At 31.5% G+C, this 15,068-nt stretch overlaps 1 protein-coding gene across 2 annotated transcripts; it reads right to left on the bottom strand.

Annotated features, from left to right (window-relative positions):
• Nucleotides 1-8,174: 8,174 nt before the first annotated feature.
• On the bottom strand, nt 8,175-14,738 carry LOC108764403 (serine/threonine-protein kinase VRK1). 2 transcript variants are annotated; one of them, XM_018512646.1, is made up of 10 exons: nt 13,627-14,738; nt 11,609-11,781; nt 11,373-11,498; nt 11,074-11,270; nt 10,754-10,994; nt 10,282-10,482; nt 9,746-9,969; nt 9,371-9,642; nt 9,054-9,196; nt 8,175-8,599 (listed from the first exon to the last, which is right to left on the bottom strand). In XM_018512646.1, exons 2-10 carry the CDS (start codon nt 11,772-11,774, stop codon nt 8,508-8,510), a joined length of 1,662 nt encoding a protein of 553 aa, XP_018368148.1. In that variant the 5' UTR covers nt 11,775-11,781; nt 13,627-14,738; the 3' UTR covers nt 8,175-8,507. The 2 variants fall into 2 exon arrangements, with proteins under 2 accessions (XP_018368148.1, XP_018368149.1); XM_018512647.1 differs by having other exon boundaries at nt 13,735-14,738.
• Between the last annotated feature and the right edge of the window lie 330 nt (nt 14,739-15,068).

Here is a 15,068-nt window from a genome sequence, read left to right as displayed (position 1 = left end):
TGTCTGGTACATATAACGAATATTTCTGTTACAAAAGTTTAAAGGAATATTACGTGTATATTGTTACTTAATTTATGTAGAAGTCTTTCTTTTAATTTTTATTTTTTTTAAGGAATAATTTGTAAATATATCTTTTATGAAAGTACGTACATGAAAAAATTTAGCGAGATACAGATCTAAAAATAATTTTGTTGAACCATTAAAATAATTAGAGAACGATCAAAATGGTTATTAGAACGTCAAAATTTTTGCAATATTGTTCATCATATTTGAGAGTTCTAATTATTATGATGGTCCAACAAAATCATTTTCAAATTTGTGACTAGTTTTTCAGCAAAATCTTTCTATAAAGAATGCCAGAATTTGTATTCGCATATATGTCTGTAAAAAATATATGTCTGTATGCATACGTTGTTATTTGTTATAATACTTTTAATGAAGATTCTTGTAATAAATAATTAATAAAAAACAAATATTGAGAAAGAAATCACAAAGTATACGTAGGTATCAGTTAGAATAAATTCATTTTATTAAATTGTTATAACCAACAAATTTATTTATTTAGAGAGAGAAAGAGAGAGAAAGAGAGAGAGAGAGTCGTACATATCAGTAAAAACTTAAAATATTTAAAATTTTAATTTTAATCATTCCGTCCAATAACTGAGTAATGTTCACTAATTGGTAGATTTAATTATAGATTAATTATAGATTTCTTAACAAATGCACATATTTTAGTTTTCCCTTCTAAAATTAAAAGATATATGATTACTCCAATTTCATAGTAGAACAGAATATTTCTATCTTTCGTACATTTCATCTATGATACGATAATCCACCTTCTGTATTTTCTACATCTATTTATATCTTTTTACTCTTTCTTTCCCTTTCCGATCTCTAAATGCAAACAGTAGCAACGCTAGTTCTCGTGCAAAGTATAAGAAACGTAATAAACCGCGGAGGAATCAAGCATGGAGTTTACGCGCATGTAGCGTGAGAGTTCCGCGCGATTGCGTCGAAGTCAAAGAGGATAAAAATGCGTGGAGAGAAAGACGATTGCGCATTATTAGACCCAATGAACGCGCGAGCAAGACGCGTATTAATCCGGGTCGTTCGTTTCGAGAGTGCGTTAGTAGTGCGCGCCCGCACTTTTATTTGTCAAGGCGACGCGGGACATTCGCGCCATAAGCTGAACTGTAAACTCTGTGAAATATATACGCAGTGTGTTTCGCAGACAACTTCAAATAGAAGTCACGATGCATAATCGAAGCGTGTGCGTTTGTCGATCCATAAATCGAAATCACAATTCCATGAAGGGTATAATACGAATAATAAATGTAATAGGAAAAATATGTATATGTTATTATATGTATGTATATATTCTAAAACATATCGGTGTAAATTTAACAACACTGTCTTAAAGGATATCGAAAAGACGTCTACATCACAAGAAAGTCTTCAAGATGCCGTTCAGAGAACTGTGTTCTACGGAACTTTTCAAATAGAGATACTTGAAATATTATTTTGATTTCACTTCTTTTTTTATGGCATTATTTTTGGTATCTTTTTTCTGCAAAATATACTTGACGCCTTTTTTTTACATGTGTATATTCTAAAACATATCGGTGTAAATTTAAATCATGCGGTGTCTATATAATTTTCATCAGTGGATTTAACAGTTTAGGTTTTAAATGCACACCAAGATGGTGTTGATATAAGATCTGTTTTTTATTCCTGCACTAAACTGCATTAGAACTTTCTTTCTCGCTTTCGCCAAATATCAAACATGTACCTATTTCGTTTTAAGTTCCGACAGTGTATACTAGTTTAGTCACAGAAAACAAATAAACCCCAGGGGTTTTAAATCCACACCATGTTGGTGTTAATATTATAGTTGCGCTTTCCATTTATATCAAACTCAGATAGTTCTCATTTGTGACGTGATAACTCGGTTAAATGTATCTTCTTTGTTATTTTGATAAGTGAGATTCAACTGAATTTTTACTAACAATCTGTACAAACTTGAAATCGTGCTTTAGTGAATTTTGTTAATTCACATTAAAAGTGAGATTTTGAAACCTATATTTGTTACTCGATAACTTCGTCACCAAAGTAAACAAGTAATGACTAACGCTATTATCTGAAGAAGGAAACTCAGGAAGCGTCCATCTCTGATTTCGATGAGCTTTAAATATATTGTTTTCTAGATAAAAATAAGAGACGCATATTTTTTTTTTTAAGAAACTCGATTTTTTTCTTTCGAAGTGAATATCGTCAAAACTATAAGAGATAGAAAAAAATGTTTAAAATATGTAGAAGTTGACTAATTTTTTTTAAGATTACTTAATAATTATAATTAAAAACATTTCTTTAACTTTTATAAATAAAAATTAATTTAAACAAATTTTTTGAAATTATTATTATATAAATTACTTTTTAAATCATTCACCTTTTATTCTAAAATTTTTCTTTTTCTATCTCTTATAGGTTCGATGATATTCGCTTCGAAAGAAAAAAAACTGAATTTCTTCAAAGAGGTGTTGTTCCCTAAAAGTACAATGGGGCTTTCATAAAAAAATATGTATCCCTTACTTTTGTCCAGAAAACAACATTCAATGTTCATCAAAATCGGAGGAGACACTTCCAAAATCGGAGGGATTTTTCATGGGTAAAAAATACATAACTTTAGACTTTCTTAGTATCACTTGCGTGAAAAAATTAATATTAACATCTGCAACATGGTGAGAATTGTAAGACACCGCATAGTGTTCAATTCACATCGATATCTTTTTAGAGTGTACATATAAAACATGCACTTTCGAATGTGTATATATATAAATCTAAAAGAGACGAAATATAAAAGCACTCACCGAAAAAGTCCTCCCAGCTGACCGAACCGTCGGAATCCACGGCGTTGGTGCTCGCAGCTTCCACATCCGCCTCGCTGCCCATCGTGACGCGCGTCCCTCGTCGAGCAATCTCACGTCGATCGTCAGTGTAATCACGTTGTTACTCGCGAGACACGCCACGATCATCGCTCCGATCGCGCTCGTCACATTGCGCGACGTTTCGCGCCGTGTTGAACGACGCAGCCGCGCGTCCACGAACATGCGCCGATCGCGACTGACATATCTTTCGGCGCCGAAAGTCTCGCCGCGGAAAAAGGTGAATGATCGGAATTATACGATCTCGGATCGACAAACAAGAAACGTACGCGCACACCGAACGGAACGCGACTGACACCACCGACTGCCGTGACCGACACGAAGCAACGCGGCGCGTCAAACTCGCCGAGGAGGATGTCTCGCACGACGCGGTCGCAGGACGAAACGTGACTGACATTCAACCGATTCAACAACCGCGCCAGCACGGCGCGGCGCGGCGCGACGCGGCGCGGAGTTGACGGAGTGCCACGCCGAAAATCACCGAGAGTGAACGATCTCACGAACCAATGGAGGTTCCTGAGAATTCTGTGAAATATACAATTCCGATTCGACACCCCGCGTTTCTAGAAAATACAAATTATTTCGATCTGTATACGTACTATAAAAGATGATAAATGTTATATACTCTTTAAATTCTTTGGAGTGGAATATCTCATTCTGAAGAGTGAAAATTGAGCCAATCTTGAGAAAAAGTAGCTCAATTTTCAATCTGAAAAGAGAGAGATTGTACGTAGTCTTTAGAACGGAATACATCCTAAAAAATTTAGAAAGCAAATGAAGCGAGAGGGATAGAAAATATCCAAGTAATTTTATTAATACTTGAAGACTCGGAAAATAAATGTCAAAAAACTAATATAGTATAATTGAAATTTCCTTGATAGCGAAATTAATATAAATAGTTTTTCGGTAATACCCTGTATTACATCGGAATTAATTATTGTGTGATTGCCAAAAATATCGAATCAATTCAGACTTATAATAGTAATAATTTAATAATAAAGGCATCTTTCCATTAAGGACGGGTAGCTTAATTTCCACCAATGTAAAATTAAAATCGGTTTAATTTATTGTTCATTTTTTTCTAATTCTTAGAAGTCAATTTACTTTTTATCTTTTTTTAATTCTTAGAACTAGAAAAATATGAAGAATTATTTAATCTTGAGATAGGGTAACTGTCCCTATTAATGTACCTTTTAGCCAATTTGCTTATTACTGAATTAATTATTAAATATTGTAGCTTTAATTTTATCTGCTTGCAATCAATATCGGTTTTTCAACTTCTTTTTCTTATAATATTTCTTTAATCTAAAAAATGTTAACACTTTATAATGCTTTTGACAAAAATAGAAAACATGTTTTTGTCCTTATTAGTGAGTCCTCTAACCGGCGATGGCCTTATTAATATGCCCCCAATTTGTGTGCCTATCCACATTTGACTCATTTTAACATATAGTTACTAAAACAGGTAATAAATTTAAGCTAATTGTTTACGTTAATATTACATAAATCATTATTTCAATTATATTTATTTCAAAGTACACTCATAATACAACGTTCTCAGCTCTAATACAAGGCACATTAATAGGGACAAGCTTAAAATCTTGCGGTACGTATTATTAGATTCACATAAATTCCTCACATCTTTCGAAAAATATTTAAAATACTTTAATACTCAAAAAATAAAATATTATCTTTGGTATCGTATGCATTAATAATTTAACTTAACAAAATAAATTTTTTTTCTTATTTATTTGTGCTAGTTTTCTTTATGACTTATGCCCAATTTCTTCACCTCTAGATAACTTTATCCAAAAAATAATATCTCATAGATATACAATGGAGATATCTCCTGGATAAGGTTATCTGCAACTTATCTAGAAGTGAAGAAATTGGGCATTATCGAAATACAAAAGCACACTAATAGTGACAGGCACAATAATTGGGACAGTTACCCTATATACATTTAATGATTGAAGATTCAAGATTAAAATTAAACTACGTTGGTAGAAACAAACATTAGTGCAGGGTGGCAAAAATTCATGTTTTTTTTTAAGAATGAAACATGGTGTGTTTCTTTTTAAATATATTTTTAATGCTTAAAACATGCTTTAAACAGTATTATAAAAAACATGTTAAAAATCGATTAAACATTTAAAACATATTTAAAACATGTTTTTTATCAACTCTTCAATTAGTGACACAAATCGACATAAACGTTGTTCTGTTTTTCTTTATGTTCAATAAATAAAGACAGTTGTGTCGATTTGTGTCATCAAATATATGTACAATGCAAGCAATAAAAGCATCTATGTAATATCAGTGTGTGTATGCAACTTAGATATATACTTATATATAATATTGTGTATATAATACTTTTTATACATAAAAATTTCGACATACTAATTTATTGTTAGTATACTAGCTGTTAGAATTAATTTTTTATAGATCGATATTTACATGAATCGGTTTTTACTATTAATATATATTATAATATATAAAATTAGAAAATCTAATATATAATTTTAAATCCATCTGCGAATACTAAAATTAATTTGATCTAATGGCTTCCGACAGCTAATACAAATCGCTGGAATCTTTCTTGAAATTGTCGAAAAGACGGTATTTCGGAAGATATATTTGAGACGTTTCGATGAGAAAGTGGAACTAAGATGCGCGCACGCATTGCGTAGAATATTAACGAGCGGCGTAACGTCTCTCTCGAAATAAAAGATCTTCTCCTGAATACATATATTGCTCAACCAAGCGCCGTGAAAGTCGTTGCTACACATTCTTACGATCTCCCCCCTTCCTTTCCCCTCTACCCTTTATCCCCCGTGCTGAGTTGCGTTTATTTTTTGGAAGAATACGCGCACCTACACGCGCGCATATATTAGGGATCAGCTACGCGTGCACGATACTTCTACGGAATTGCCGGCGTTCTATTATTAGACGGCCAGCGCTCGCCGTTGCATCCCGCAACGATGAGATGAATGGAGAATGCTTTCTGAGCATTAGGACGTCGCCCCTTAATCCGTCGTAAACGAAAATTATCTTGAAAGATATTATTTAATAATAGGCCAAAAAAACCGATCGTATACGAAGCGTTAAGTATTATAAAAATATATAATTACATATCGTAAGTGAAAAGTTTTCAACTTTTTTTTACTCGGTTTTCATTAACCGCTATTACCGAAGAATTATATATGTACATCTTACATAATAAATTTAACTACTAATTGAATAATCATAATGATAAAAAATATCCGTAAATGTATGTACAAGATTAACGAAAAAAAGGGAATGGCGTTTGAATTTAATTTATAATTAATAATGCTCGAATTAATTAATTAGTTAACATACATTCTGCAGTAATAATTAATTCATGTAATAATTTATATAATATAATAAATATTGTATAAGTTTATATAATTCTATGCACAATATTATAGAGGAAAGAAATCATTCAATCTGTTGATCATACATATTTGTTTTATATTTCGCATCGTATAAACAACGTACATATACAAGATCGCTATAAGAAAATGCCGATGCGAGTATAGTCTAATACACAATTTACTTTATTACATACATTTTCTCTTCTGTTATCTAGCAGTTCTCAGTTATCCAATCATAGTTACACTTGGTTACACCTCCTCTTCCCTTGAAGTAGTTGAACTTAAATTATCTTTCCTACGAAATAATAATCGTCATTTCTCTAACAATACTTAGGAGAATGCGCCCTTATTGCGCGATGACTTTAATTATTACTAGTAAAGTCCACTTTATTACTAGCAATTTATACAAAGTGATGTAATAATATATTGGACCGTACAAAATATTGGCGAATAATAGATACTCTTACTGTAAAGACTTTGCCATTATTTAAATCTCATACGCAGAATTCGATTCGATAATTTCTTAGATACCTATTTTTTTACAAATCAAGGGTCTAATATTTCCACATATAAATATGACAAAATACTTCACAAATAGAAATAAAATATAAATACGAATGATGTACGATCGATGATAGTTAGTCTCAGTTAAGCAGTAACAATTTCTTGTGGCACACACAGGTACATATACATATTATATTAACTTAAAATAATAAAAAATAAATTATCACAAATGTATTGTAAAAAAATTCTAATATAAACTTATAAATGAATCACGATTTGTCAACGAAAGCATTAACAATAAAATTAAACATGAACTAATAATGTTTTTGTAAACTTAGGTTAGGATACCTGTATCAAACTATAAAAAGTCGTAGCAATGTGACAATTGACTAAATCGAGATTTTCGGTATATAATAAGCTCGGAAGTTATGCCATCGATATTTATCAAATCTTTCATTCATACAGCATATTAAAGAACATGCGTGGTCTTATCATATATTTTACAAATGTTCCTCTGTAGTGAATCTTATTAACCTTGTAACATTAGTACCAATTTTAAGTGTCATAATGTAAATTTAAATGTAAAATACATTATGATTTATATTTGTATACTGCACATACATGTAAGCAAGTACGTACTGTCGAAATTAATGTAACTTTGAATACAAATTGTTATTGTACGAGTTAGAAGAACAATGTAAGAAAAAATGTTAACTTTGTAGAGTTAAGTAAAGGAAAGCGTATGATATGTGATGTGCGTAAAACGGAAAGAACCTGTACAAAGAATCTCGGCTTTATACTGTTCAATCTCATATGAATGATGATGGAATCACATACATAAGTAACTCCATAATATTTTACAATTCTTGAGCAGCTGAATAGGAAAAGAGTCAATAGTTATGGAAAACAAGATTTTACAAAGAATATGATAAATTCATGTTTTTTTCTTCGATATTCTTTTATGGTCTATATTGCACAAGATATTCTTAAGTCAAAATTTTGTAATGTATAAATAGGAATATAATAAATTTGACGACTGCCTGCTATTATTAGTTTATCAATTAAATCAATTATTGTATGTCAATGTCCAATTCAAATCATATGTAGCTGAAATATTGATCGATCTGATGGATTTTAATATATTACGCCCATTACACTGCACAAAATTAAATAAATTCAAAATCTAACAACTAAATTGCAATTTATTTGTACAATCAATTAAATCTTAAATCACTGCATCTTTCAGAAATATTTCGACATTTCAAAAATCAATGTTTCTTATAAACATATTAATTCTATTGAATCTCTGCCTTTCATAAAAGGAAGTACTTATTCAGTAATACCACTATTTTGTTCGCTATACAACTATTTAGAATTCTATATGTACCAGATAAAGTTATCAAAGAGCAAATAATACAATAATGAAGCAGTCTTAAATAAATTGGCGCAATGTGTATCTATAACATCATTAATGGATGAGATTTTATCAAATAATACTTAATATTTGCTGTGAATGCCGATGATCATTGTCAGAGGTCTTTGTAATACTAATTTCGATCAATTCGACGTTCGAGTTAAGGTGCATTGTAGTGTCTCCTGTGTCCAGTACGGGCGCATATACTTGGTGCGAAACACTACCGCGTCTCTTAATAGGACCCAACTTTCTTTAAAAAGATGAAATTTTCCTTCTTTTATGTGTAACCTTGCTATTGGTCGAATCATTCTTTATTTCTTTAGGTTGCTCCTGAGCGCCAGATTCTATAATATGCAAATATATCATCAAATGTACATTACATATCTAAATTAAGGAGTATACATATGGTGGCTCATCACTACCGCATCAATTTATAATAACAAATTTTTCTAATGTTTATAAAACAGATTTATAAAAATAATTATTTTCTGCAACAGAAAATGCCAGCAATATTTTTCAAACTTAGTTTAATTTTTTAATTTATATGAGTAATAAAGTGAGATTCTTTGCAAATTGATCATTTTGACGGTGTAAAAAACGACTTTAAATTAATCAATAATTTAATAATTCGCTAAAGTTGATAATATTTAATCAATAATTTAGTTCGTAATACATTAGTATTACGAACTAAATTATTTATTAAATACGACACTATGATTAAAAGTGCTAGTAGATTAGTAGTGATAGATCACACCGTATGTAGATGCTTACGCATGTGTGTCTGAAATACAATCTTACGTTTTCTCTTTGCCATACGTGAACGTGTCACGCGCGAACTATTTCGGGAGTCGGGTACAGAATTGGACGCCTCAGTGATTTTTTTTCTTAATCGCGCAACTTCCTCCATTGCAGGTGTCATCCATTTTGGTTTGAGTTCATTACTAAGATTCGAAAAATCACATATTAAAACAATCAAAGTGCTAGTGTGTGTACATGTTATATATATATATATATACATATGTGTGTGTGTTGTGTGTGTATGTGTGTGTACATGTTATGTACATAAATATATATATATATATATATATATACATATTGCAAAAGTGGATACTTACTCCGATGATTTCGGTATTGCTTTATGCCTAAATGAACCTGATTGTCTCTCCTTCATTTTACGAAGTACATCTAACATTGCGTATGTCGGCAGAGACGGTGATCGCGGAGATATGGACGATGGTGGTGTAAGAGGTGGTGTGAGAGGCGAAGGTGGTGGCAGTTGAGTACTGATTTTTGCAAGTTTGTCTGGATGTAATGCTAATACTGCTTCCCAACTAAATTCTTTTTTTTGAACTGGTTGCTTAGGCTGAGTATTTCGTGTTATTCGTATCTAGAACAGAATATTAAAGTAATAATCTATACTTCGCGCATGCGCACGTATGTAAATTTAAGTATTTTATTAGTAGACACTTAAAACTCAAGCAAATTTTTACCTCGCCGTTTACAGGTCTACAAGGTTTCCTTTCTCTTAAATATGGACGCTCAAAAAATATAGAGCTTGTAATATTTTCATTTGACTCTTTCATGTTGTAAAGACATATAGGAATATTGCCATTTTGACTGCCACTACGTAGAAATAAATTTCGTAAATAGGAATAGTTCGGCTTGGTCTCAAATTCTAGCTCGGTAATGCACTTCATATATTTCATGATCGCAGCTATAAAAATAAATATCATATGAAATAATATAAACGCTATATGCTATATACGTTACACACACACATATATATATATATATATATATATATATATATATATATATATATATATATATATATATATATATATATATATATATATATATATATATATATATATATATATATATATATATATATATATATATATATATATATATATATATATATACATACATACATACATACATACATACATACATACATACATACATACATACATACATACGTAAATACTATATATATTTTTATTATACTTATATTTTTACTAACCTGGTGGTTTTTTCTTGTCAGGAAAGCACTTGTCCATAAATAAAGGTAAGTCTGATAAAAGAATCTCTTTTTGTTGATGAACTTCTTCAGGATTCATAGTAAAACCTATTTCATCACTACCTTTCTCCCAAGGTAACTTTCCACACAACCATTGTATAATGTTATATCCTAAAGTCTCTAAGTCTCCTCTCCTTGAATGTGCTGAAAAATATTTTATTGAATGAGAGAGAGAATAACTTAATTTTTCATTTAATAATAGTTGAAAGGAAATAATAGTTGATAGGAAAAAAGCTCAATTCGTCGAATAAAGTTATTATTAAATTGTTTTTTATGTAATAAATCCTAAGATAAACAGCTAATTATTCTTATCAGCTCTTTTGAAGGAAAAAAATCGTTTATTTTTATAATCTTGATATAAAAAGAAATTACAAACGTGCGATTGTAATATACGTTATTGAAATAATTGACATACTTCCATGATGAGCGTCCCGCGATGTAAATTCTAAAGTACCCTCGTGAGCTCTTCTCTCATCATGTACAAATGGTTTATGTTCACCGGTTCCTGTACGGAAACGATATGCCAGTCCGTAATCCACTAAGTATGCCATTGACTTTTCCTTTCCTATTCCGTTCCCATACGATAACAAGATATTTGGTCCCTTAATATCTGCATGAGCATATCCTTTACTGTGAATATATTCCAATGCATCAAGCTAAAAAAAAAGGAAATTTTATTAAACTGCAATCTTGACTATTAATTACAAAACTCGCAATTCCAAGTGTGAAATTTACCATTTGTACAGCTAACGTATTAACAAGTTTTGTTGGTAATTTCTTTCTATGCGATAGAAATAATTTTCCGATATCCACGCCATATCGAGGTATTACTAGAAACCTGTATCGCTGACCTCCATAAAAATGAGATCCTGATCCTTCGTATGTGGGTACACCAATTATCTTTTTTCCCTGAGATTCACACCAACTTTTGACTGTAAAATATATCAAAACATGAAAAATACAATCATTTGAAGTACACACATAAAATTATAGTTATATATATATGTTAGTTTAATTATGTGTACGTTACTTACTCATGTGCTTCCGTGCTGCTCTTATATAAAAATTCATTTCGACAAATAATGGCCCATTATTATGAGGTTCAATCTTTATGACATACCTTGCATCTTGACCAACAGGTGATGTAATGTCATTAGAGGCTATGGAAGAAAAAGCGAAAGATTAATACATAGCTCTACAAATATAAATTATAGAATATGGATTATTTCAAATGTAAGTGAAAACATATTACAAATATAAGAATATTTACCAAGGTATATGTCTCCAAAACCACCATATCCAATGGTATTCCCTAGTCTCCATTTATTCTGTGTAATATCCGTCAAGATTTCTCCTGCTGGCAGTTGCGCTGGTAATTTACAACCTGCAGCTGCTATTCTCTTCATAGGCACATCTTCTGCTCGTCTTGGCGGCATCCTATCGCTATTAAATCATTCATATATATATTAAAAATTTACTACACTTGACAAAAATATGACTCATCATGTAGAGAGATTCATCCAATATTTGTAAAAAGATTCTTTTTACTATCAAAAGTGTATCATAAGAGATACAACTTTTTTGATACAAATATATGATAGCAATAAATTGCATAAAAAAAGCTCACAATTTTGTACAAACAAGAACATGTCAAGGATATTAATCATTTTATTTTTTCATTTATTTCTTAATAAATATATTGTATACATTTTTTTAGGTGCTTCATTTAATATTAATTATATAAAAATGTCATCATTAAAATAACATTTGTATATCATGTATTATATATTAATTTTGTAGTTGTATAGACAAATTTTTATAATATTAAGGATGCCTACATATACATTTTTAATTAAAAATAAAAAGCAGATGTTTAGTATAAAATTAAAGAATGCAAAGAGATCATATATTTATGTCTTCCGATTTAGGGATAAATTAGATTCTTTAATAAATTACAGATATATAAAGTTATATATACATTTATTTTATTGTTACTCGCATTCATCAATGATTTAATTTCGTCCTCAACAATCTCATTAAATAAGACACATTACGTATATAGCATAGTAAAATATTGCTTTTCTTTATGAATATTATTCATTACTATATACAGAATTGAAATACATAACTCTGTTGTAGGACGTAAATTAAAATATTTGTATATAAAAACTATCATAAATAGACAAGCAGCCTACTGCATGGTTCAAGAATTATAACATCACCCCTATAGCAAATTTAATTACCTGACTACTTTGCATAACACAAAAAACTGTTTTTCAGCACATTAACATCTTTCTAATATGATGCTTGATTGAGCATCAAATTATTAAAAATTGCTTGTAATTTAATTTAATTCGTGATATTATTACAGTAGTTTAATTGCATTTATAAGTCCGGAAAATCAATTCTAAGCTTCGACCGGTATAGACATTTTTAATTCGTATTGATTGTGCACTAAAAGCTAAAGTTATTAAAATTATAAAAATATAAAATATTTAAAGAAAAATAGCCAATATTAATATCATATATATCCATTACATTCTTAAATAGAATATGTATCTGATATCTTCCAGTATTATTCATCAATGAACATTATATTAAGATTTCTACAAATATATGTATGTATGTATGTATATATATATGTATATATATATATATATGTATATATAATGCTCTTTCGAACACACCAATGCAGAGTAGTGCAAGTAACTAAAGATCTGTTTTTTCTAGCTGAACTAGTATACACCAGTAACTAGTATACACTTAAATTGAAACAGATATGTATTTAATATTTGGCAAAAATGAGAAAAAAGTTCTAGTGCAGTCTAGTGCAGGAATAAAAAACAGACTTTAAATTAGCGATAAACACAATTCGCTACTTCCAAAGTCCATTTGCTACGATCTTCTGCAATAACAAACATTTTGTAAGTTACACTAACATACATGATGCAATATTTCTACATATGTACACGGTAAAGGTTCTCGGTAAATTATTAATGATTTATCATTATTATATAATAATGATACATATTTACATGTAATTCACAGTAACCATACAAAGCTACTAAGAAATAATAAAATTTCTTTTAAATGTATCAATTAATTACGTAAAATAACTCGAGTGAATTTCAATAACAAGAGATAAGAGATCATTGTATGTACACGGAAAAATGTTTATTACAAATAAATTTCGATATCAATACTTGATAAGAGCCTCATCGACAACATCGAATTCAATTTCTATCAAACGTGTCAACATGCCGTTCTACGTAACAATAGTATACTTACATGGACGTACGTATTTTTCTAATATCTCTTTTTTTCTAATTTTCTGTATCGGCTTATGTTATTAGTTAACAAGAGGAACTCATATCGCGCATTCGAGCGATCACTCACAGGAAGAACGTCTCGATGACGAGAGACTAGCAGTTATATCTCGCTGAATGCCAAGTGCATTCCGCAAGGTTAGTCGCGAAGGGATTTTAAACGAAAGCCTGGCGTAATACAGCGATATACAAGCGTATGTCGTCGTTCGAGATTGTTCGAAATATCATGCGTCGATGTGCGAGTAACCGGCGCTTTTCCTCAGAAACGAACGTTGCGTATGTAAGATTCGCCACGCACAAAGGAAGGAACGCCTAAACAGTGAAATCGCAGATCGTCCCGATGGTATGTTACAAAGTGCTACCACAGTACGTGCTGCGGTCCCGCAACGTCTAACGTAATGTTGTCGCGTACGTTCGATAGATACGCGAAGCAACGTTTCGCTAACGTCCCGTAGCAGAATGGTGTCAAACAACGCGAGCCTTCGGAAACGCATTCGAAGCCTGCAACAGCTTGCTGAGTCTTGGCCACTCTTGGACGATGAACCGGACGGACATCGACACGGCCGAATCGCGATTCCACCTCGGATACTCCACCGCGCCGAGCTCAACAAATCACATCGCACCGCTTCGAAATACGCTTCTTCGCGGGAGCGCCGATCAGCTGGAATCTGTCTCCAACGACAACGATATTTCTCGCATAGAAGCAGCAAGTATCGCGCGATAAGCGATAATACGACCAAGCGACTCGGTCTTTTTTTTTCCCCGAATGACAGAACGTTACGGAAAGCGATTGGCTAATTGAAATTTCGTACTGTACACGATCTACGGCCAGTAGGAACATCTGTTTTCTAGGGACGGTAGCGTTCTCAGCTGGGGTCTCTAGGAGACTTGAAGGAACACGTTTGCCTATTGGACGCCCATTGGACTTACTACGGATGACATATGTATGTCACACGCGTGTGAACCCTTCATAAAACCGGCATACAACCGGCAACGAGAGAATTGAAACGCATTTTTTTTTATAGGACGGGAAGCCAGTAAAGCATTATAGTGGCATCAAAACAATTATTTGAAGCAAGGAATATGAATTATAAAATTTTACTCGAGGAACAGCTGTAAGATTTTGAAAATAAATCTGTCTCTACTTCTCTCTTTGTCTCGCTCACACACTCTCTCTCTCTCTCTCTCTCTCTCTCTCTCTCACACACACGTTCCTTTCTATCTCAATGGATGCATTCAGCGCGCTATCAGCGCTATTTGTATGTATAATATGTACTATCCTTGTTTCACGTCTAATGGATGATGAAGATATAATAACACAAATAGCGTGAATAGCGTCTCCTCGAATCACCCGAATGAAGTCAACGTAGTTCACTTTTAATCTAGATTCAACTATTTTCTTCT

The sequence above is a fragment of the Trachymyrmex cornetzi genome, unplaced genomic scaffold, assembly GCF_001594075.2.
Source record: "Trachymyrmex cornetzi isolate Tcor2-1 unplaced genomic scaffold, Tcor1.1 scaffold416, whole genome shotgun sequence".
In the NCBI taxonomy this organism is placed as follows: Eukaryota; Metazoa; Arthropoda; class Insecta; order Hymenoptera; family Formicidae; genus Trachymyrmex; species Trachymyrmex cornetzi.
The sequence above is the reverse complement of the archived record's forward strand: the minus strand, read 5'-3'. Positions and strand labels throughout refer to the sequence as shown.

Excerpts from the sequence above, each read along its gene's own strand:
- LOC108764403 (XM_018512646.1), bottom strand. The coding sequence starts at position 11,774 with ATGCCGCCAAGACGAGCAGAAGATGTGCCTATGAAGAGAATAGCAGCT. Across the intron at positions 11,499-11,608 it reads TTTTGGAGACATATACCTTG|CCTCTAATGACATTACATCA; the intron begins GTAAATATTCTT and ends TTTCTTCCATAG. Across the intron at positions 10,483-10,753 it reads GCGGGACGCTCATCATGGAA|CACATTCAAGGAGAGGAGAC; the intron begins GTATGTCAATTA and ends AATATTTTTCAG.